The 22,157-nt window shown below is 35.8% G+C and overlaps 1 protein-coding gene across 2 annotated transcripts in view; it reads left to right on the forward strand.

Annotated features, from left to right (window-relative positions):
- Window positions 1-22,157, forward strand: part of LOC149785304 (acyl-CoA synthetase short-chain family member 3, mitochondrial-like) — an 88,278-nt gene that overhangs the window by 5,390 nt on the left and 60,731 nt on the right. For both annotated transcript variants that reach the window (XR_016425382.1, XM_089979196.1), the window contains exons 2-5: window positions 6,370-6,514; window positions 10,504-10,692; window positions 15,245-15,376; window positions 20,360-20,503. Coding sequence is in view for 1 of the 2 variants with exons in the window: in XM_089979196.1 (XP_089835322.1) it covers window positions 6,370-6,514; window positions 10,504-10,692; window positions 15,245-15,376; window positions 20,360-20,503 (610 nt within the window). In the remaining variant the exon portion in view is untranslated. The remainder of the gene's footprint in view (window positions 1-6,369; window positions 6,515-10,503; window positions 10,693-15,244; window positions 15,377-20,359; window positions 20,504-22,157) is intronic.

Below are 22,157 nucleotides of genomic sequence, written 5' to 3' on the forward strand. Positions count from 1 at the left end.
ACCAGAGTGATCGTGTGTTGGTGTTCCAATTGTACTTGTGTATTATGATTGACCAGTGTGATCATGTGTTGATGTTCCAGTTGAGATCTTTCAATTTATAAAGATTCTGGTTTATACAGAAAAGTGATGACTTTGTATTTATCCTCTTTTGCTCTTATGATTTTTTTGTGTGACTAGTTTTGCAAGTGTTATGTAACAGTTTTAGATTTTATTTTTTCTTATCACTGATTTTTATCTTTTGTTAAAGGTGTTTTCCTTCATTGTGTTATGACTCTATGGTCTTACACTAAAAAAAGGAACAAGTTTTGTAAAATTCAATAAATAATTTCTCTCCCTAGAATACAATGTGAAAATTTAAGAAGAACTTGCAGTACTGTGAATTAAATTCCAAACAGTGCTAAATTTTCTATAACAAGCCTAAAAGCATGGAGTATTCCAAATGAATTCCCATGCTGTTCTGAATGAATTCCAATCTTGAATATGCTGATGTACCAGTAGCTTTGAACAGAGTTGCAGTGCTAATAGTCTTGGTATATCTCAATGATAATATCCAGAATGTCTCAAAATGAATTCACAATAATCCACAAATAGTGATTTAGTCTGAAAAGTGTTCTTGAACACTTTGTAATTTCAATGAATAATTTAAATAAATAAATCATTCCAAATTAAAACTGTAATTCCAATGTATAATTTAAATAAATAAATCCTGCCAGATCAAAACTGAACACAACTAAAAGACAGATTCCACTTTAGATGTTAAGATAGGAATAAAGAGTTTATGTTAACTTTTCCCCAATATAAAAAACTAAGACACGAGAGGATCAGGATCAGGATGATGGCCAGAAGTTCATTCTAAAAGTTTAGTAAAGAACACGGAGAACATCAGATACATCATGAATTCTTGAGGGGAAAACCAATGTCCTGAATTCAAATCCAAGTAAATAATGACAATCATAGTTGAAAATTAGCTATGTAGTATTTTGCTTTACAAAATAAGACATAATTCAAGTGGACCCAAACTCTTACCCTCAGTTATGGACAAACACCAATCTTACAATACAAATTAAATATACATAACGCTTGAAATTTTGGCATGGTATTTGCCAGTTTTACTATCTTTTGCTTCTTACTGTATATCAGTGACTGTGCTGATGTACCTTTTGCAGACTGAATACAGTAGCTAGACTCCAGACCCAGATCTGCAGTTTCATAATGCACCAGCAGATCTGGGTCTATGTAGCTTGGTAGTAATAATCAGTAGAACAAACAACACAGACCTAGATATGTCAGTGCATTATATGATTTGCAGAGCTGTGTCTATATTTATTGTTCACAGTAGTTTCAGAGAGGCTACACATTTCATTTTATTCAGAACTCCAATTTTGTCTTCCTCTTACATGGCGGAGCTTTCAGCCATTAATGAGGTGGAAAGTCCACTGTAGGAGATCCATTCTTGACTCACTAAGCAGGCATGTGAGCACTCACAGACTAAACTCTTCAGTGTTTTATTCAATGCATTTTCTAGTTCTAGAAAGAAAGCTTATACTGGTTATAGATCTCCTTAGTTCATATATGTGGACCTGCTGCACTGGAGGGTTTTTCTCCTGAGTTTAGGGATATCTCCCATTCCTCACTGAAATCTCCAGCATGCTATATATTATTAGTGAAAAAATTAATTGTTTCCCTTTTCTTCCATTATGCTTCCATTATATAATATATATATGGTAATACGGCCTGTTATGACTTGACTGTGAACTGGCTTTAGCAGTGCAAGACAATTTTAGTTGCTAATTTCACCATTTCATGTAGGCCTGGTGTGGGTATGTGAGAAAGCTTGCCAGTAGCTTCTCGTGGGTTGGTGGTTCTTTCTGGGGATTTCCTGGGTTCTTCCTCCACCATTAATACTGGCCGCCATGTATAGCCTATCGTGTGCTGAAAAATGGCATTAAACCCTACAACAACAACAACATCATGTAGGCCTGGTCAGCTAGCTTTACTGTTTGAAGTTTATCAAGGAGGATTATACAGTGTGAGCAGTAGTAATTCCCAAGGGATGGAAGACATTAATTGATTATGGTTGGGTTATTAAAGAGCTTAATCAGAATAAAAAAATAAACATGACACTATTTTCTCTGCAAGGTATGTTCTGCATCAGTACTTAAAGTTGTCAAGATGGAGTAGGGTCTATACTACGAATGATCAAGTGTAATTTGGACAGGATTAAAGATCATAATTGATTATGATTGGATTACTCAAGAGCTCGAGTGGCATAAAAATGGGTCAGTTAGACTTCAGTGCTTAAAGTTTGCCAAGATGTCTTAGTGTGCCAATGCCAAAACACCAAATGCAAACAACTGAAATACAACAGGTAATTCAAATGATGATTGGAAATGGGAATTTCATTGGTTGCAATGAAGTTCAATTTGACATGAATATGCATTCTGCTCTTCTTTGAAAGCTGATTTTAAAGTCTGTTATGGTGGAAAGAATTACATCACACATCATGCAGAAACCCCATCCCCTAAATGTGTATTGGCTGAAGCAACAACTATGTCCACATTCACTGAATCTGCTTCAAATGTTGGTAAAGTTACGTGTACAGAGGGGGGCTCAGAGTGGCCGAGTGGTCTAAAGCACTCACTGTTATGGATTACTGCCATCTCACCTTTCTCTGTGTGGGTTAGAATCTTGGGTTCGGCAAATGTTGATATGTGAGAAAGCTTGCCAGTAGCTTCTTGTGGTTCTTTTTGGGGTTTTCCTGGGTTCTTCCTGCCATGTATAGTATATATTGTGCTGAAAAATGGTGTCAAACCCTACAACAACAACATGTATGGAGACACTATTTGCCAACTTTATACCTGAATATAATCTCCCATTTCTGAGAAAAATTAATTTTTCAGATCTAGTCAAAATAATGTTCCCTGACTCCTATATCGAACAAAACTTCTCATGCAAATGGATAAAAACTACTGACATGGTGACTTTTTTTATTATTCTTAAGAAATCATGTTAAGAATAATCATTTATTGTATAAACCTACTCAGTAGGCAAAATGTGTTTGTCACTACTATGAATACAGAATCACAGGGGCCCTGAGTGGCCGAGTGGTCTTAAGTGCTCATCATTATGGTTCATTGCCATCTCACTTCTGTCTGCATGTGTTCGAGTCTCAGGTTCAGCCAATGTGGATATGTTAGAAAGCTTGCCAGTAGCTTTTCGTGGGTCGGTGATTCTTTATGGGGTATTACCTGGTTCTTCCTCCACCATTGATACTGGCCGCCATGTACAGCATATCTTGTGCTTAAAATGGCGTTAAACCCTACAACAGCAACAACAACAGAATCACAAAAACTTGTATAAACACAGCTAACCTTGATTTAATCTTTTTTTGTATATATCAATATAAACCAGACTAAAGTCCACATCACTAACTGCCATTGCAATCTGTAATGTCTGGAATGAATAGGGGCTTTGTCTTTGTCTATAATACAAAGGGGGTGATGGTGTAATGCAGTGGTACTTAACCTTTTTAGGTGGTGACCCAAATTAGGTTAGTGGTGTTAGCCTCATGACACATCAAATGTTTCCATTTTGGTTGGAAATTTAAATTAAAAAGGTTGATCTTGGCAAGTCACTCAAAACAGCATGGCAACCCAGTTTGGGTCATGACCCATAGGTTAATGTATGTGTTTGTGCTAACATTGCCACATTCCAATGCAGATACTTAAAACAACATTTTCAATTCAGAGGAAGATTCAGTCTGACTCCATAGGAAACTTGGATCCAGTAGTAATACATTATCTCCTAAGTGTTAAGATAAACAATGATCATGACTGCCACCTATATAATCCAGGAATAATTTCCTTAGAAATCTAAACAAACTTGTATGGTACATATAAGGAGAGTATGAATGGCAACATGTTCCTGTGAAAGGACTGACTTGATGAAATGATGTGCATATTTTAATATTAAAAAATGTAACTTTGTCCAGCAGTTTTAATTTATGTCCATTTTTGTGCAAAAAAATCAGGTCAGTGAAAATCCTCTCTCTTTTGAGATGAAAACTCCTGACCAGATTTGATCTGTCCTGACCTGACCTGTCTTCTGTCACATGTATGTCAGTTCCAGAAAAAGGTATCCATACTGAAGTTCAGAATGAATATGGCAGGTGGGATGAGTGCTAGGTGATTGATCTATTCAATCTAGTGATAGAGGGTGATCCTGCCATATATCCAGCATGATTAAGCAAAGTCGGTCACAGGTTTTTCATCCCAGCCTGGTCGTACTCCTCCTATATGCCTGGCTTTTGTCATGAGAGCTTTGTAGAGTATGAAATTTGTCCCTTCAAATGTGGATATGGTCTCACAAGTTAGAAGCCCTTCCACTTTGAAGGTACATGGGGGAAAGCAGCTTCCCTTAAGGGACTGTTGCTAGTGAGCAACACTGTTCTTGTGGAGGCCTCAGTCTCTCAACTTGCATATTTTCTTCTCTCCCATGTAGAAGTTAGCTCCAGTTACTATTAGCGGCTACATTTCCAAGATTGAGAATTGGGCTTTTTTATGGAAAGATACTGACTGTTTTACTGAGGTCTTGTTAGAGCTTGCAGGACATTGGCTAGCGTGAACAGTCTTAGAGAAGGGAATTGAACCTGGTGGGTCCTGAAGCAGTAGTCCAGATGACAGCTAGATCCAGATGATGACCTCATGTTTATTGGTTGGATTCATGTCAGTGTTTCTTATTTCATTCTTTACTCATTATGGATGTATTAATGCCATGTGCTGCATGATCATTGGTTGTGCTGCTTTTATTTTAGGGGAACAGTTAAAATGGGGTGTAATTTGTGAGTTTCTTCCCTTTCTGTATATGTTAGTCATATTTCTGGGAGGTGTGGATTTGAGGTTAACAGCTTATTTCCTAATGTTAATGTGATTGGGTAAGAGTTCTCACTAAAACATTCAAAAAAAATATACTTTATTGAAATCAGAATTGTAACACTTTCTTATGTCACTAAGAGTCTATATTTTATTGTCAAGTGGACATGCCTGTTTCATTTTTGTCTCACCAACATAAGCTGGTTGGCAATGATTGCATGGTTGTCAACATTATTCAAGTTTTGCATTCAAGCTATGATAGGCTATCACAAGGTCTTAAGCCTATGATATGCTATTACTGTAGGTCTGAAGTCTGTAATATGCTGTCACAGTAGGTCTAAAGTCTATGCCATGCTATCACTGTAAGGCTAAATTCTATCATATGCTATCACTGTAGGTCTTAAGTCTATGATATGCTGTCACTGTAGGTCTCAAGTCTACGATATGCTATATCACTGTAGGTCTGAAGTCTGTGATATGCTATATCACTATAGGTCTGAAGTCTATGATATACTATATCACTGTAGGTCTCAAGTCTATGATATGCTATATCACTGGAGGTCTAAATTGTGTGATATGCTACATCACTGTAGGTCTAAATTGTGTGATATGCTGTATCACTGTAGGTCTGAAGTCTATGATATGCTATATCACTGTAGGTCTGAATTGTGTGATATGCTATATCACTGTAGGTCTGAAGTCTATGATATGCTGTATCACTGTAGGTCTGAAGTCTATGATGTTATATCACTGTAGGTCTAAATTGTGTGATATGCTATCATTGTAGATCTAATGTCTATGATATGCTAGGCGTTCCTGTCCTTCTTGTCTCACCTGCTTAGCATCATGGTGAATAATGTAAAATTTTATATTAAAGTTTGTGAAAGTCATACATCTTTTACATCAATGGCAGTTTTCAACTGAACCTGTAGGATAATAGTATCATGGGTTTAAGGCAGCGACCCTTAACATTTTTGGTCCATGACCTAGGTTAGGTTTGTGGTGTTAGCCCATCAAATGCTATAAAAAAAGCAATTGGGAAGGAAATTTCAAATTATTAAAGTTTATCTCAGTGACCCATTCAAAACAGCATGTTGACCCAGTTTTGAGTCATGACCCATTGGTTAAGAACCACTGGTCTCGGCTTTATTGTCATGATTGCTTTGCCTGTTTTAGCAGAAAGCTTGGTTCATCATTGTAAACAATGACCATGTTTTGTGTTCAGTTTTTGGAAAGTCACATATTGTCAACATCTATTTCTGACTGAATTGAAATAGTGGTATAACATTACCGTGAAAGTTTCTGTCTTTTATGTTTTACCTGCATAAGCAAAAAGAATCCCTCATTACTGTAAATAAATTTAAAGTCTTATGTCAAATCTTTTGAAAGTCACATACCAGCTAAAAAAATGTTACAAACTTACAGTAACTCTAATGGGTGCATGCAGATCTTTGGTTTAAATTCAGCCTTCATGGATTATTTTTTCTTTTTTCTCCAGGTTTGTGGGAGGTGAGCTGAACACGTGTTACAATGCACTGGATCGACATGTGGAAGTTGGAAATGGGGGTCAGTATGCCATTATTTATGACAGTCCGGTAACCAAGGATGTACAAAAAATAACATACAGAGAACTATTGAAGGAGGTGAGAAAACAGAATTTGATTTGTTTCAGTATACTTTGTTATAAATGCCAGCACTTTATTTTAAATTTCTTATTAGCTATGGGTCATATTAGACCTGTGGTTACTATCAGATTCATAGGATCTCCTCATATTAGCAATGAAAAATGCTTTGGGTAGTATGTGAATTATGGATTACATGGTTGAATTTTGAATTTTAAGATGAAACTATTGTATCTTCATTTACAATGCATGGTGAAAAATAAGTTCTTGTTCTTGGGTCATTTCATAACAAATCACACAAAATTCAGACATCTTAACAGGTGACAAAAAATCTCTGATACCCATGACGTTTGTTTCCAGGTGTAATGTAATGATGGCTGCATGTAAAATTTTATTTAAAAAAAATACCATTACTTATGAAGTTATGGTCAGTTGAAGTGACATGGTTTTCTTTTTTGGTTTACAAAGGAGGGTTTTTAATGCTAGTTACTTCCTGTATTACATGGATATCAGACTGCATTTTACTATAGACATAGAACTCAGATTTTCAGTGTTGTTTGAGATAATTGTAAAGATATACACCACTAAAGTTGGCCTTTTGTTTTCATTACATAATTTTTTCTTCCAGACTTTAAGGTGTCACTGCTACCTTGCTATCCATCAAAAACAGATTTTAAAACTATACCTATAGGGGATTATTCAAAATTAATCTCACCTGAATCAAATTTATTGTTAAGCTGTACCAGAGGATTAAACTGGACACAAATCACAGATTGTTAAGATTGTGCCCTCATAACAGAGGTGAATTGACCATGAGGGCGATTTACTAGGTTAATGAATTTTTTATATGATCAAGATACTTATTTTAAGGACCGCTCCAGTGGCCTAAGTAGTTAGAGCATCTGCCTCAAATGCAGGAGGTCGTGGGTTCGAAACCTTGGCTGAATCATACCAAAAACTTATAAAAATGGTACTAACAGATGCCTTGCTTGGTACTGAGCATTAGGAGGTTAGTGCTGGGACTAGTTGGCCTGGTGTCAGGATAATGTGACTGTGTGGGACATCATGCTACATGTCTGTGACATGATGCCCCAGTGCTAGACATCACTGTAAACTGCCACACTACAGACATCACAACGATATGACTGAAAAATTGTTAAAGCTACATTAAAAATCAAAATTTCTCTCTCTTACACACACACACATACATGCACACACATGTCAGGATAATGTGACTGGATGGGACATGATGTCTGTGACATGTTGCCCCAGTGCTAGACATCGCTATAAACTGCCACACTGCAGACATTGTAGTGATATGGCTGGAAAATTGATAAGGCTACGTTAAAAATAAAAATGACACACACACATTAATATATATCCTATTTTATATTAATTATGCATGTCAGTGATTAAATTAAAAAGAATATAATAATTTGCAAACATTTACAGGGGTTGTTTGCTTCTGATGGTACTACATATGCTGAGTTTCAGCTCTGGTGCCAGCTCAAAATTGGGGTTACAAGTGCAAAATGATTTAAGGGTGAAAGCACAGACACACATGGTTGAAATTTGGGACAAATACGGTTATAATATGTTTCTATCATATTTAAAAATAATTCATTATGCTAGGTAATTGATCACATGGGCAAACCACATCTTTTATGAGGGCACAGTTTTAACATTGTGTGATTTGTATCCAGTTTGAACCTCTGATACAGCTTAACAATGAATTTGTTTCAGATGAGATCAATTTTTAAAAAATCTCCTTTAGATATAATTTTCAAATAAAATCATGCTTGTTATTTGTCATGGATGACCAGGTAGTAGTGCTACCTTAAAATATGAAGAAAAAACCTGCAATGAACAAACAACTTTATGGGTGTATATTTCTGAAAAAGTCTCAGATATTGAAAATCTGAGCTCTGATTCAGAGTCACCAAGTCACAAATATGTAGTACTGTATATTTTAGCTTGATATCAGTATAATACGTAAAGTTACTTACATTTGAAACCCTCTATTGTAAACATGAATTTTCAAGTGAAAAGAATATGATACTCCTCCCTAATTCTGTCGATCATAACTTCATAAGTATTTGAAATTTTTTACTGAAATTTGCATGCAGTCATCATTTATATAGATTTACACCTGTAAAATTTAAATTTCATGGAAATCTGAGATGGTTACCTGTGGTTCTCTGGATGGCATGTGATGAATGACTCTCATGCACAATATATTATTTTTGGGTGGGAACGTGTCACCAACAATCATGCTTAGTATGGGACAGCATTGTGATATTATGATAAAAGTGTACAGCCAATTGTTAGGCAAGACATTTGTATTGTGATTCCCAGCCTATAGCCATATCGATGTTGTCTGTGGGCATAATGTCATTTTTCAGCTTTACATGGCAGCTAGTATATCTGGTAGATGAAGAAACTGGGAGAACCCTAGAAAATAACCACCAGCCCACTGGAAATTAGACAAGCTTTCTCACATACCAATATTGGCTGAACCAGAGACTCGAACCCACATGGGCATAGATGAGATAGCAGTGATTGATCAAGGCAAGTGCCTTAGACTACTTGGCCACGTACCCCCTGTATAGAAGTACACTTACTGGGCATGAAAATATAAGTTTAGATACACAACTAAAATGGGACCTAGGGTCAGTTTTTAATCCCTGAGACTGGACTTTAGGATCACTGACTTTGGTCATTGTTGGGACAAAGCAGAAAATTGCATGGATATTTTGTTTTACAAACATTCTACTTATTTATTAAATATATTTTGAAATCATTTTTTCTTAATATGAGACTAAAACGTGGATGATTTTTGTAAATGATAACTGTTGATTGAAAGAAAATTGCAAAATTATGTCAGGAAAGAAGACTTTGATAAATATGTTTCAAATTATAGCAATATTGTTTCACACTGTACACCTGTATTTACATTGTAGCTCTTTTATAAATTGGTTATAACAAATGATTTAAGCAACATCTGTAAATAATTTCTCACCAGATACTGTTTAACTGAATTTATTTAAAGTTACCTAAATCATAACAGTTTCACCAAAAATATGCATTTAAGCTTGAGCATGCAATGTAAGTACTAGTGTTTCTGTTTTCTGCTTGTCTTGCATATAAGATTATTTTTAAAAAAGAAATTTTTCTAATGTTTCTTTATTGCATAGATTCAGAAACTTTGATTTGGCATGGCATGTATAGAATATGTGACTCATTTTGAAATATTTTCTTTTGTTTTATGGTGCCCGGTGTGGTCATGTAATCTGAGGTGCTTGCCTTTATAGATCACTCATACAGCTCACCTTTTTTTTGCACGAGTTTGAGTCTTAGATCAACCGGCATGGTCAGGTGAGAAAGCTTGTCAGTATTTTCCTGTGATTCATTGGTTCTTCCCAGGGTCTTTCTCGGTTCTTCCTCCACCAGATTCTCAGGCCATCATGTAGAAAGCCTATCATGTGCTGAAAAAGGGTTCTAAACCAAACAAAACAAAACCAAAAACCTTTTGCTTTACACTAAAAGCTGACATTCTTCTTAGGGAAAAAGGCTGTAAGGTGTTAAAAATACATTTTAAAAGAATTGTTTAATGCCAACAGTTTGAATCAAATCTTTTCTGATAAGTGAAATTTTGGGCTTTGTGTTTTGAAGATTCTTTTATATACCATATATACTTGCTTATAAGTTGACTGCAACTGCAGACAACATAGATCCTTATCTGCTGTCACATAATGTACTGGCAGATCAGGGTCTATATTGTTTGTTCTGTTTATAACTCAAAACAAATGGCATAGACCCAGATCCACCAGCACATTATGCGAAGGCAGATCTGAGTCTATGCAGTTTGTGGTTGAACTCCCAACTTATAAGCAAAGATATATGCTAGATAAATGTTATTCGCTTTCATTGATAATCTTTTGCTTTTGAAGACTGTCAGTCTGTCACTTAAGTTGTGCTGGTATGCTTAAACTGATGAAATTATCTTATAGGTGAGCCGGTTTGCAGGGGTGCTACAAAAGCTTGGGGTGAGAAAAGGAGACCGTGTCCTGATTTACATGCCAATGATCCCACAAGCTATTGTAGCCATGCTGGCCACAGCTAGGCTTGGTGCTATTCATTCTCTTGTATTTGGGGGATTTGCCGCCAGGGAACTTGCTGTTAGAATTGAACATGCCAAGGTAAACAGCTCTTTGATTTGATTCTGTTTGTGTCAGAGGTAAATATTACAGAGGGTGGATGGCTAAGCAGGAAAGGATATATATCTTCTATTTGACAAAAAAGATTGGACAGAGTTTCAGTAGAACACCTGTCATGCCGAAGCCAAAAATTTTAATATTGAGATCTTTGTTTAGGGCTCAAAAAATTTCCATTTAGCCATTTGGCCTGCAGGACAAATAACATGAAACTTCTACTCATCCTGCATCAATTTTACACATCCTGTACTTTAATATAATTTTGAAGGCTCTAAACCTGAACTTCTTTGTCGATGTTTGAATTTGCAATGTGAGAATATTCAGGCTTTTCTAATGCCTTTCATGCACTATAAACTGTTGTTTCTGACTTTTTCATGAAATTTCAGCGATTTCTTCATAACTGCAGCCTCTAAACCCACAACTGAGAAAGATTTTCAGTCTGACATTAATGGATAATTATGACAAACTTGACAAAAGAAGAAGATGGGACTCTTCATCATTCTTGCCTGTTCCATCTTTAGCCTTTTTTCTTTTCTTTGTGTATGAACTGCTTTAAATTTATAGTTGTTCATAATCAGTTGCTGAATTCAAAATATATCTGCAAACACATATGAAGCGATAGAGTATTCCTGGTGCATGGGGCACTTAGTAAATCTGATTTATGTTAAATGACATCAGAAGGTAAAGTTTTAATATTAGGTAGTATACATCTAACTGATGGAGACTAATTTCAAATGCTAGTGAGCAAACAGCTTAATTTCTGTCAGTTATGTTATTTCAGCTGAGACAAATTAAGAATGAAGAATGCAGTTGATTAGAAAACATTTCTTCTTTTTTGATAATTGGCTTAAAATTGCACTCATCCAATTGGGCAAATATCTTGAAAGAATCTCTTGGCCTTCCTAACTTGTCATTCATAAATACGAGCAGATAAGTGGAATTGTTTAGCCTTGCTGTTGTAAATGCAGCACACTAAGAAACTCTTGTATTGAAATTCATAAAGGACACAAAATATTTGCATAAATGCAGTGCTGAAAGATTTTTATCAGACACATTCCAAGGCGCATGTGGCTTGAAAAAAAATCACTTATTCTGACTTAAAATCTGCTTGCCCAACAAGGCCATAGGTTTTTTACTATTATTTGGATACACCCACCCCTTCTGAAAAAAAAATGAAATGGTTGGTCCCTTATGCTTGTGATTATATTCATGACACATAACCCTCCTTCACATTTTGTTGAAGTGGTGCTCACAACTAACGTGTTTTCAAACAATTTCTCAAATTCTGCACGATCATGTGTGGAATTCTGAGCAATTGTTGCATGTGCCTCTGCTCTGACTGTACACCTTCATCTATGTTTCAGGTCAGTGTACAGTATTTCATCGCGATCTGTAGGGATGTTTTTTGCCTTGGAGTTTGATTTCTGACTGTACACCTTCATCTTTGTTTCAGGTCAATGTACAGTGTTGCGTCATGATCTGTAGGGATGTGTTGTCTTGGAGTTTGATTTCTGAATGCAGCATAGTTGAAAACAGAAATGAAGTTGGCATGATGGCGGTCCTTTGTTATGTCAATAAGTAAAATCCATATCTTCAAGTTTCATAATTAGTTTGTGTGATAGTATAGTGAAAAATATTGTGAACTTTTATTAGTCACTAATCATCTAGCTTAACTTAGTTTTCAAAAATCACATAGATCTTTTTATTTTTCAACCAGTGAAGCATTACTAAATTAGTTACTTTCAGGAAAATATTTTTTTTTTTTGTCAAAGACTCAACAGGCAACTCTTGGGAAGGGCTCAATGTAGATTTAGAGTGACCACAGGGTATCAGGCTATATGACTATTTTTAGCATTGTAAAAGAGTTTTGATTAACAAGTGGGAACTGTTTACAAATAACCAATGTCAAAATAATATTTGAATTCTTATTTCTTTGTTTCTATACAAAATACTTGCTACGTCCTGATCATTTTATTATATTATTTGTACCTCATTTTTCTGAGGGCCCCTAGGGGAAATTAAATGGTCAGAATTAATAAAAAAAGTTATATTTAGTCATAGCAAGAAGACACCTCATGGTGTCATACCATTCACCTAAGTATCCAGACACTAAGAAGTACTGTAGTTATTTTTCTCTCAGTCTGGATAATTGATTTACTAATTAAAATTATCAATATCAGTTTTCTGTGAATATTGTATTGATGCATCAGACAAGTAGTGTTGGTCAGAAGTGGTCTAGGTAGGCCATCTTGCGTAATATCCTAGCCTGCCAAAAGCACTTGCTGGGTCTGAGAAATTTGTTGTACAATTTAACATTACTGCAGGTTTTGAATATTGTGTTCAGATGATTGGAGGGTCCAGTTATTTTGCGTAATTACAATATGTGAATAATCTGAAGCTATGTTAACCACAGATTTTGATTTTTAACATAGCATTATAAAAAATCCAGTCATATCGCTACGATGTCTGCAGTGCATATCACTATTACGTCTGCAGTGTGGCAGTTTATAGTGATATCTAGCACTGGGGCATCATCACGCAGACATGTAGCATGATGTTCCACCCAGTCACATTATCCTGACACCAGGCTGACCAGTCTTAATGCTGAGTGCCTAGCAAGGCAGCTGCTAGTGCATATAATTTTTATAAGTCTTTGGTATGACTCGGCCAGTGTTCAAACCCACAACCTCCTGAATCCAAGGCAGATACTCTAAACACATAGGAAACCGGAGCTGTGCAATAGGCAACAAGTCACAGGCTCAGAATTATCATTGTCTTTTAGCCTGAGGCTAGTACGGATATCTTGTTGGACTAGTAGTTTTTGTAATGTCATTTGGTCCATGGACTTGTAAAGTTTTGGTTATAACCCATGTGTGGAATTAATAGTGAAACTTCAGTATGAGTACATGTAAATATTTTGATCTACTTGAGCTTTTGTCCACAAAGAAATTTATGTTCATTTATAGGCCTGTGTTCAAAGCATTGGGATTTTATAAGGTGAGTCATCAAAGTTACTGTGGTTTCTATTGCCTCCCTATAAGCTAAAATGTGCTCCATTTTGAATTTAATGCAATACATAGTCAGTCACTGCTCCTTTCTAGCTTACCTGGCTGTAAGGCACTGTCTGTCTTCCATTCATCAACATTTTCTTGTTATCACTCTGAACATCATGTTCATCATACAGTTCTAATCAAAATTGGAATAATGGTTTATGTCATCAGTGGCCCATGAAAGTTTGAATATGATGAGTATGAATATGAGCAGTATGAATATGATGAGTTTGAATACGAGGAGTTTGAATATGAAGAGTATGAATATGATGAGAATGAATATGAAGAGTTTGAATATGATGCGAATGAATATGAAGAGTTTGAATATGATGAGAACGAATATGAAGAGTATGAATATGAGCAGTTTGAATATGATGAGTATAAATACAAGGAGTTTGAATATGATGAGTATGAATACAAGAAGTTTGAATATGATGAGTATGAATATGAGCAGTTTGAATATGATGAGTATGAATATGAGCAGTTTGAATATGATGAGAATGAATATGAGTACAAGGAGTTTGAATATGATGAGTATGAATATGAGCAGTTTGAATATGATGAGTACGAGCAGTTTGAATATGATGAGAATGAGAAGTTTGAATATGATGAACATGAAATTGAACTTGCATCTGATTGGCTATGCTTGTCAACAATCCAGCAACCATGTTTCAAATCATATTTTGATCAGACTTGTTAAATTGTCTTACATTATGAATACGTTGGACAAGTTTGATTGTGAGCAAGAGCTACCTCTACTAATGAAGTAACTTGGATTGGCTAAGCTTGTTGCTACTCTGGAGTCCAAATTACAGTAAGATTTTGCTCTACCTTGGTAAATAATTTAAATTATTATTGTCATAGACAGGTTCTTAAACAAGTGAGATCTGCAGATAACATAATGAGATACCCTGTATCTGATAGGCTGAAATTGTTTGCTCATTTGTCTAGAGACTATATTTGTCATCAAGTTTCTATAAAACTTGGTAAATGTGTTTATAGTATCAACATTTTGGATGACTTCAGTTTTGTGCAAGAGACTATGAATATTAATTATGCCTTTAGAGAGAATTTTTATCATAATATAGTAAAATTGATTAAATCAACTAAGAAGTTTGGAGATTGTTTTGAAGGTTGTGTTCTTAAAGTGCTACATAAGCTTGCTTTGTGAAATGGTCAACCACCAAGTTAATATATAAGCAAGGTGAGCAGTATCAGGCCCACCTGGGTCTCTTGTTTCATTTTGTTCTGTAATTTTATATTCCTAGCTCAAAGTGTGTGTTAGTGCTTACTGTGGAGTTCAACCCGGATGTTACAAGCCAGTGTTAGATGACCACTGAGCCATATCAATGGTATGTTCTTATTGTGCTACATAAGCCTGCATATTGAAATGGTCAGCTGTTAAGTTAATTATGTAAGCCAGGTGAGCAGTATCAGGCCCACTTCTTTCTCTTCTTTCATTTTGTTCTATACTTTTACATTCCTAGCCCAAAGTGATCATAAGTGCTAACTGTGGAGTTGAGCCAGGAAGAGTTGTCAGTTACAAGCCAATGTTAGATGGAGCTCTGAGCCAGATCAACTTTAGGCCAAAAGCCTGTGTCATCTACAACAGACCAGGGGTAAGGAACTCCAGTTATTTATCTTGACACATGAAATTTCTTTTCATTGCAAGTTTTCCAAAACATTGAATTTTGCAAGTCATGACCATTTGATATGATCCAATGTCTGTTTATAAAAATACCAAACCATACATTGATCATACAGTACAATAGCAGCACAGTCATTATGTCAAGTATCTGTCTTTAAAAAACACTAACTACAAATAAAGGTAACACATTGGTTCCAATGCCTGATGGCACCAGTTAACTGTGCTGCTAGTTGACGGTACTAATCAGCTCTGGCATGTATAAACTAATTTTCTATTGAAGTTACCATGCTACTTAAGTTCAACTAAGTTATACTTAAGGATAAGGATTGCATGTAAGTACTACATGTCCGATCATTCATCATTAATTACCTTCTATTAGTCTGATGTCATTCTAGCTTTAGGCACTCTTTCAATAATTACTCTTCTAGTGATATCGTGTATTGCATGTCCAATAGGAAAATGTGAGCAGGATGTTCCTACTGTATGTACTCGCTTATAAGTCATGTCCAGATACAAACTGCACAGACCCACATCTATTGTTGCATAATGTGCCAGCAATTCTGGATCTGTGCAGTTTGCTATGAGTAATTAGTAGAAAAGACAACATGAACCCTGCTCTGCTGATGTATTATATGATGGCAGATCAGGGTCTATGTTGTTTGCAGCTGGACTGTACTTGTAAGCAAGTACATATGATAATGAAAATATTCATCCAATTATGATAATGGACGTTATCTTTCCAAGACATGGCTTGATGAGCTCCCTTGAATCCAACATGGTAATAAATACTCTCATGTTTTTATAATCTTTGTCAGAAGCATGGACAAAATAATAATTATATATCCAGGATTGATGAATTTCTGAAAATCTGGCCTACAAGAGCACATTTCACATAATGATCACATGCAGGCTTTCAAGGGTGATCACTTTGCTGGTGTGAAAAGTTCTGGAAAAAGCAGATGAGGCCGTGACTACACTAGTCAGGAATATTGTTTACAGAGAAAAAGAAAATTTGCCCATTGACAGATTTCGGTTTAAAAGTGTACAAAGAAAATAATGCAGCAGCTGAATTTATATACGTGATTTCTAACTGAATTGGGGGAAAACACTCTCTCAGAATTGATGGACAGTCTAGCTGTTGGGATGGTGTTGGACAGTTTAGCTGTCAGGATAATGTTGGACAGTTTAGCTGTCAAGATAGTGTTTGACTGTCTAGCCATCAGGATAATGTTGGACAAGTCTACGGATTTATCCAACAGATTTAATATAGTGTATCATTCTTGAAGTAAGGTGAACTGAATATTTTTTTTAGAAAATGTATAAACCTCACATCTGCTGATGTATCAAGCATAACCTTGCATTTATTAGTATTCATGTACTTGGATTCAAACAGAATTTTTGTGCAGAAAATGTATAGTATGAACTCTGACTGCTTCTGTTATAATAACGAAATGTGGAGGTTCTGCAAACTGTCTCAAAATCCAATTGCCATATATGATGGAGATGCATTGTGTTATGTGCCACCTTGTCTTTGTGTGTGTGGATGCAGCAAAAAGCAAACCAGCTTTGGCAGAAAATCATCAACCTGCTGATCAGATTGTTGCAGGAAATCATAGATGAATCAGAGTTGCCACTTTCACAAGTTCACCACATGATGACTGCTGCATGTAATGCTCTTTGATCTCAATGACATGTTTGCTAGCGGCAGAGTCCGATTCAGAAATTGTGGCAAGCTCCCAGTTGGATGCAATGATGCTGTACATGTTTTCTTTTCTTGCTCTTTCTTGGGTGAGATTTTTTTGTACATTTGCCAAAATGTAGCATATATTAAGTTATAATGTTGTCTGTCTATTACCTTTTTCTTTTCTGCACAGTAACTTGACTTTTCCTCCATCTACAGTTACCCAAATTTGTGGATGGATGGCACTCGGAATGAAGAAGAACTCTATTGATTTCAACGTCAAATTTCAAACATCGAGGTCACTGTGACTGACAGAGGAAATATGGTTTATGCACAACAACTTGACTGGTCCACCATCTGCAGTTACCAAACTTTGTGATGGTTTGCATTTAAGGAAAGAAAAAACCTTTTCAACATTGGGCTTGAAAGGTTGAAGGTCATTGTTACTCAGACTGAAAGAAGAAACATGGTTTCTACACAATTACTTGAGTTCTCCATCATCTAGAATTATCAGACTTTGTGGATAGCTTGCACTTGGTAAAGAAGAACCCAACTTTAGAGTTGAAAGATCAAAGGTTAGTTCAGGAACTCAAACCTGACCAATTTGTTTATGACCTGCAATTGTGGCAGAAAGGATGCCTTTTGATATGGAAGTCACATGTCACGGTCACTGTAAATGAAAGAAGAAAAATGGTCTTCACGCAAAAACAGAGCCAAGCATTGGGGATAGCTAATTTCAAATGCATAGTGTGAAAGTTCTTTTGCAACAGAATGTGATTAAAAGAAGACTGATAACTGAATATTAACACACTTGACCATTTAAAGTGGTCCCATTGTTGAATGGATCCCAGATGAGTGGCCATTTGCTAATTATGGCCAGAATCTCATTAAGAGATATGTGAAAACGTATTGATGATAATTCATAATTATTTTAAATGATTGTCATAAAATATTTTTTAATGTTATTTCTCTAAAATGAATGTGATTTTTATTACAAATCCAATTTTTTAAATGTTTTTCTTGCTTTATATGTAATTATTAATCAATCTGAGTTAGCCTACTCTAGAAATCCCACCTGCTCTTATATGGCCATTTTCCAGCTTCAGTTAGCAGGTATTATAATACTGGTTACAGTAATGGACAACAGTTCCATTTAAGTTGATGAATGCCATAGATAAAGTGTGGTTTTCTCTAATTAACTAGTGCTAGCAAAGTGTGAGAGATCATCCTAATTTAAAGGACTTTCTTAAAATATTAATATACCCTCATGCTTTCTGTTTCATTATTGAAACACAAGAATATATAAATTATAAATTGTTTGTGGTTTTAATCCATGAAAATGTTTGCAGTTAGAGATCTTTTCTCTTTCTCTCATTCACTGAATAATCATACCTCTATGTTACATAGAAGTTCAAGGACTTGAAGTCTAACTTTTTACTTGATTACCTCCCTTGCACATTCTAAGATTTCTGGTTAGATGCGAAGCCATTTCTAGTGATACCTACTGTTGCTGTTTTAACAATATTATCCAGCATATGAAAAATTGAACTTGCAATTTATTAGCTCTACTGATCATAGACCAGAAGAGTATAGGGGATAGTTTATTTTCCATTGTTCATTTATCCATTAGCATAAGTTTGTTATTGCTACTCCTCCAAAGCTAATTGAAGGATTCCATTGAAACTTTATTCACCCCATGGTCTAGTTGGTGTTAATTGAAAATGGTGCTGTTCAGACATCCAATATGGCTACTACAGTGGGCATCTTGAAAATGTTATTGCTAGTCCTCCTAACTGGAAAGTCATGTCAACATGGCATTTTCACTAAAAGACTTATTATTTGTCTAGTTGTTCCTAAATGAAAATGGTACCAATTGGATATTAAGTGTGGCCACCATGGCTGTCATTTTAAAAATCTTGTTATTGCACTTGTTTTGAATGGATTATCACTAAAAGCCTTTTTTATAAGATTTCTAGTTCATCCTGAATTGTTATATGGTTTAATATCATTTTTCAGGACTGCTCTGGTGGCCTAGTGGTTAGAGCATCCACCTTGGATGTGGGAGGTCATAGGTTTGATCCCTGGCTGAGTCATACCAAAGACTTATAAAAATGGTACTAACAGCTGCCTCACTTGGCGCTCAGCATTAAGAGGTTAGTGTTAGGACTGGTCGACCTGGTGTCAGGATTATGTGACTGGGTGGGAAATCATGTTACATGTCTGCAGCATGATGCCTCAGTGCTAGACATCACTATAAACTGCCACACTGCAGCCATTGTAGCAATATGACTCTTTTTGTTTTAAAGCTACATTAAAAATCCAAATCACACACACACAAACATCATTTTTCAGCACAAGATAGGCTATACATAGCAGCCAGTATAAACTGTGGACAAAGAACCTGGGAAAACTCCAGAAAGAACCACTGACTCACAAGAAATTACCAGCAAGCTTTCCCACATAACCACATTGGCTGAGCCCGAGACTCTAACCCATGCAGACATAGGTGAGATGGCAGTGATCCGTAACTGTGAGTTCTGTATACCACTTGGCCACTCGGGGCCCCTTTGTCCTGAATAAACATGGTGCTAATCTGAAGCCCAGTATTGCCACTGTGGCACCCATCTTGGAAATATTTTTATTATTACTTCTCTTGAGCTGATGGTCATATATACATGTGGTTTTCACTGAAAGACATCTTAATATATCTAGTTGGTCCTAAATGAAAATGGTGCCGATCTGATGTCCGGTATAGCCACCATGGTAGCCATTTTGAAAATCTTGTTATCTCTGCTCTTCCTGATTGGATGATCTTATTGACATGTAGTTTTCATTTAAAGATTTTCACCAAAAGCCAACGAAAAATGTTTAATTTTAAATATGCCTAATTTTCTGATTTTGCATTAAATGATCGGGGCCCCGAGTGGCCGAGTGGTCTAAAGCGCTCTCCGTTACGGATCACTGCCATCTCACCTCTGTCTGCGCCGGTTCGAGTCTCGGATTCAGCCAATGTGGGTATGTGAGAAAGCTTGCCAGTAGCTTCTCGTGGGTCGGTGGTTCTTTCCGGGGTTTTCCCGGGTTCTTCCTCCACCATTAATACTGGCCGCCATGTATAGCCTATCATGTGTTGAAAAATGGCGTTAAAACACAACAACAACAACAACAACAACAACATTAAATGATCACGCTAAAATGTATTGATTTACAGTATTCTACTAGCGTCATTTCTAATAAAGAATGAGTCTACTCATTTTCCCTCATTTATATCCACAGTTTGAGATTGCCCCATTGAAAAGGGGTCTTGATTATGACTATACCCTGGAGATGTCAGGTTCCAAGATGACAGACTGTGTTCCAGTATCTGCCACAGACCCAGTCTACATCCTGTATACTTCTGGAACCACAGGTCAACCCAAGGTTAGAGAGCAGATGAAATATTGTAACACCCAGTGTGTTATTTATCGAAAAGACCATGCTTTTTATAAATAATAAAGGTGAGATAGAACATGCTTCTCAATATGGCATAGTGACTTTACATAAATACAGTGTCCGTCACAACACTATTGGCTTTTGATAATATAGATAAGACTTAATTGTCTAAATGCCAAAAAACAATGTTATAATACACCGTATTATGGTGAAATTACTTCTATTGTTAAATTCTTGTGTATATATTAACAGCTAAATTTATTAAAGTGACTGTGATACATTCTGACATGGTAGCGTGATCTCAATAAAAAAATAATTTTAGTACTAGTGTACTTGAGCAGTGTAGTCAGAGATAGCAGCCGCTTTATAAAGAATTATATAATAATTATAAAGCATTTCAATTCGATAGCAATCATGTAATAAATCTATTTAAAACTTCTAATAACAATTTGATCCAGTTTTTTTTATTTTAAAGTGCCAAAGTTAATATCGGTTGTGTAAAAATATATAGGTTATGGTTTTAGAATACATGGCTGAAATTCTTTTCTACTTAGATGTTCATACTTTGCTGCTCTGACAGCTATCTGACAGTACACTGTCCGAACTCATATTTATAAGTCCTATTCATATTACATGACCTTAGTTAGCCAATCGATGTTTGACCTTCTCTGGGTTAGCCATGGCGGTAACTGAGTCATCTGTTAAAACTGCATGGAAAAAGCCATCTGCACACAAAATTTAGACAGAATTAAGTTGTCCTCTCAATGTTCATGGTGTGCGTTTTTACTTTTAATCTTACTTATATATTCATACCTATGATTAAGTAGAACTGAACAAAATGGGCAAGTGAATTTCGATGTGAATTGAGCGAGAGTACAGCGTACTGATGATGCAATGAGTCATAATACGGTTAGAAATAGTCCCTATCAAATGCATACTATTTCGCACATTAAAGTAAAATAACAAGTTCATCATAACCAAGAACTTGTAATGAACAGTAACATTAGTTCTAACTTGTTGTTCAACCAAAGTCTGACAAGAGAAATATGATTCTTTGGCTGGGCACATTGATTTTATCACTATCCTAGATCCCCACTGTTTTGGCAATAAAACTCCACCGGATGGTTGAAGTCTCTAATTTATGGACTTGCATCATATTTCTGGCTTTGATATTCCAAAATCATGGAAGGTAAGATAATTCATTTCCTAAACCATTCATGTGAAATTCCAGCATGACACACGCATGATCCAACATAAAAATGAATATGGCACAATGACTGCTGTTAACTGACCATGCTCATCAGCATTACTGATTGATATTTGAACAGCCAATAAATGAAGACCCACCAGTGGAAAGCACAACATACGTCATGAGTGACAATCAAATACCATTTTATCAAATAAGTGATTTTTATTTTGATCATATATATGTACAATAGAAATTAGTTTTAAAAGTTTTGTATATTTTGTACATTTAGAAAACATACACACTGACTTGATGATAGGCCCACCTTGTTGAGCTTCTCTTGAACAGTGTAAATTTATCCCACTGTTTTAACATGAAAAGTAATCCAGTGAAGTATGGGCAGTTAAAGTAATCCATGGAGGTATGCACAATTAAATTAATCCACTAAATATGGAC

The sequence above is a fragment of the Sinohyriopsis cumingii genome, chromosome 13, assembly GCF_028554795.1.
Source record: "Sinohyriopsis cumingii isolate HCF-2022 chromosome 13, ASM2855479v2, whole genome shotgun sequence".
Lineage (NCBI taxonomy): Eukaryota > Metazoa > Mollusca > Bivalvia > Unionida > Unionidae > Sinohyriopsis > Sinohyriopsis cumingii.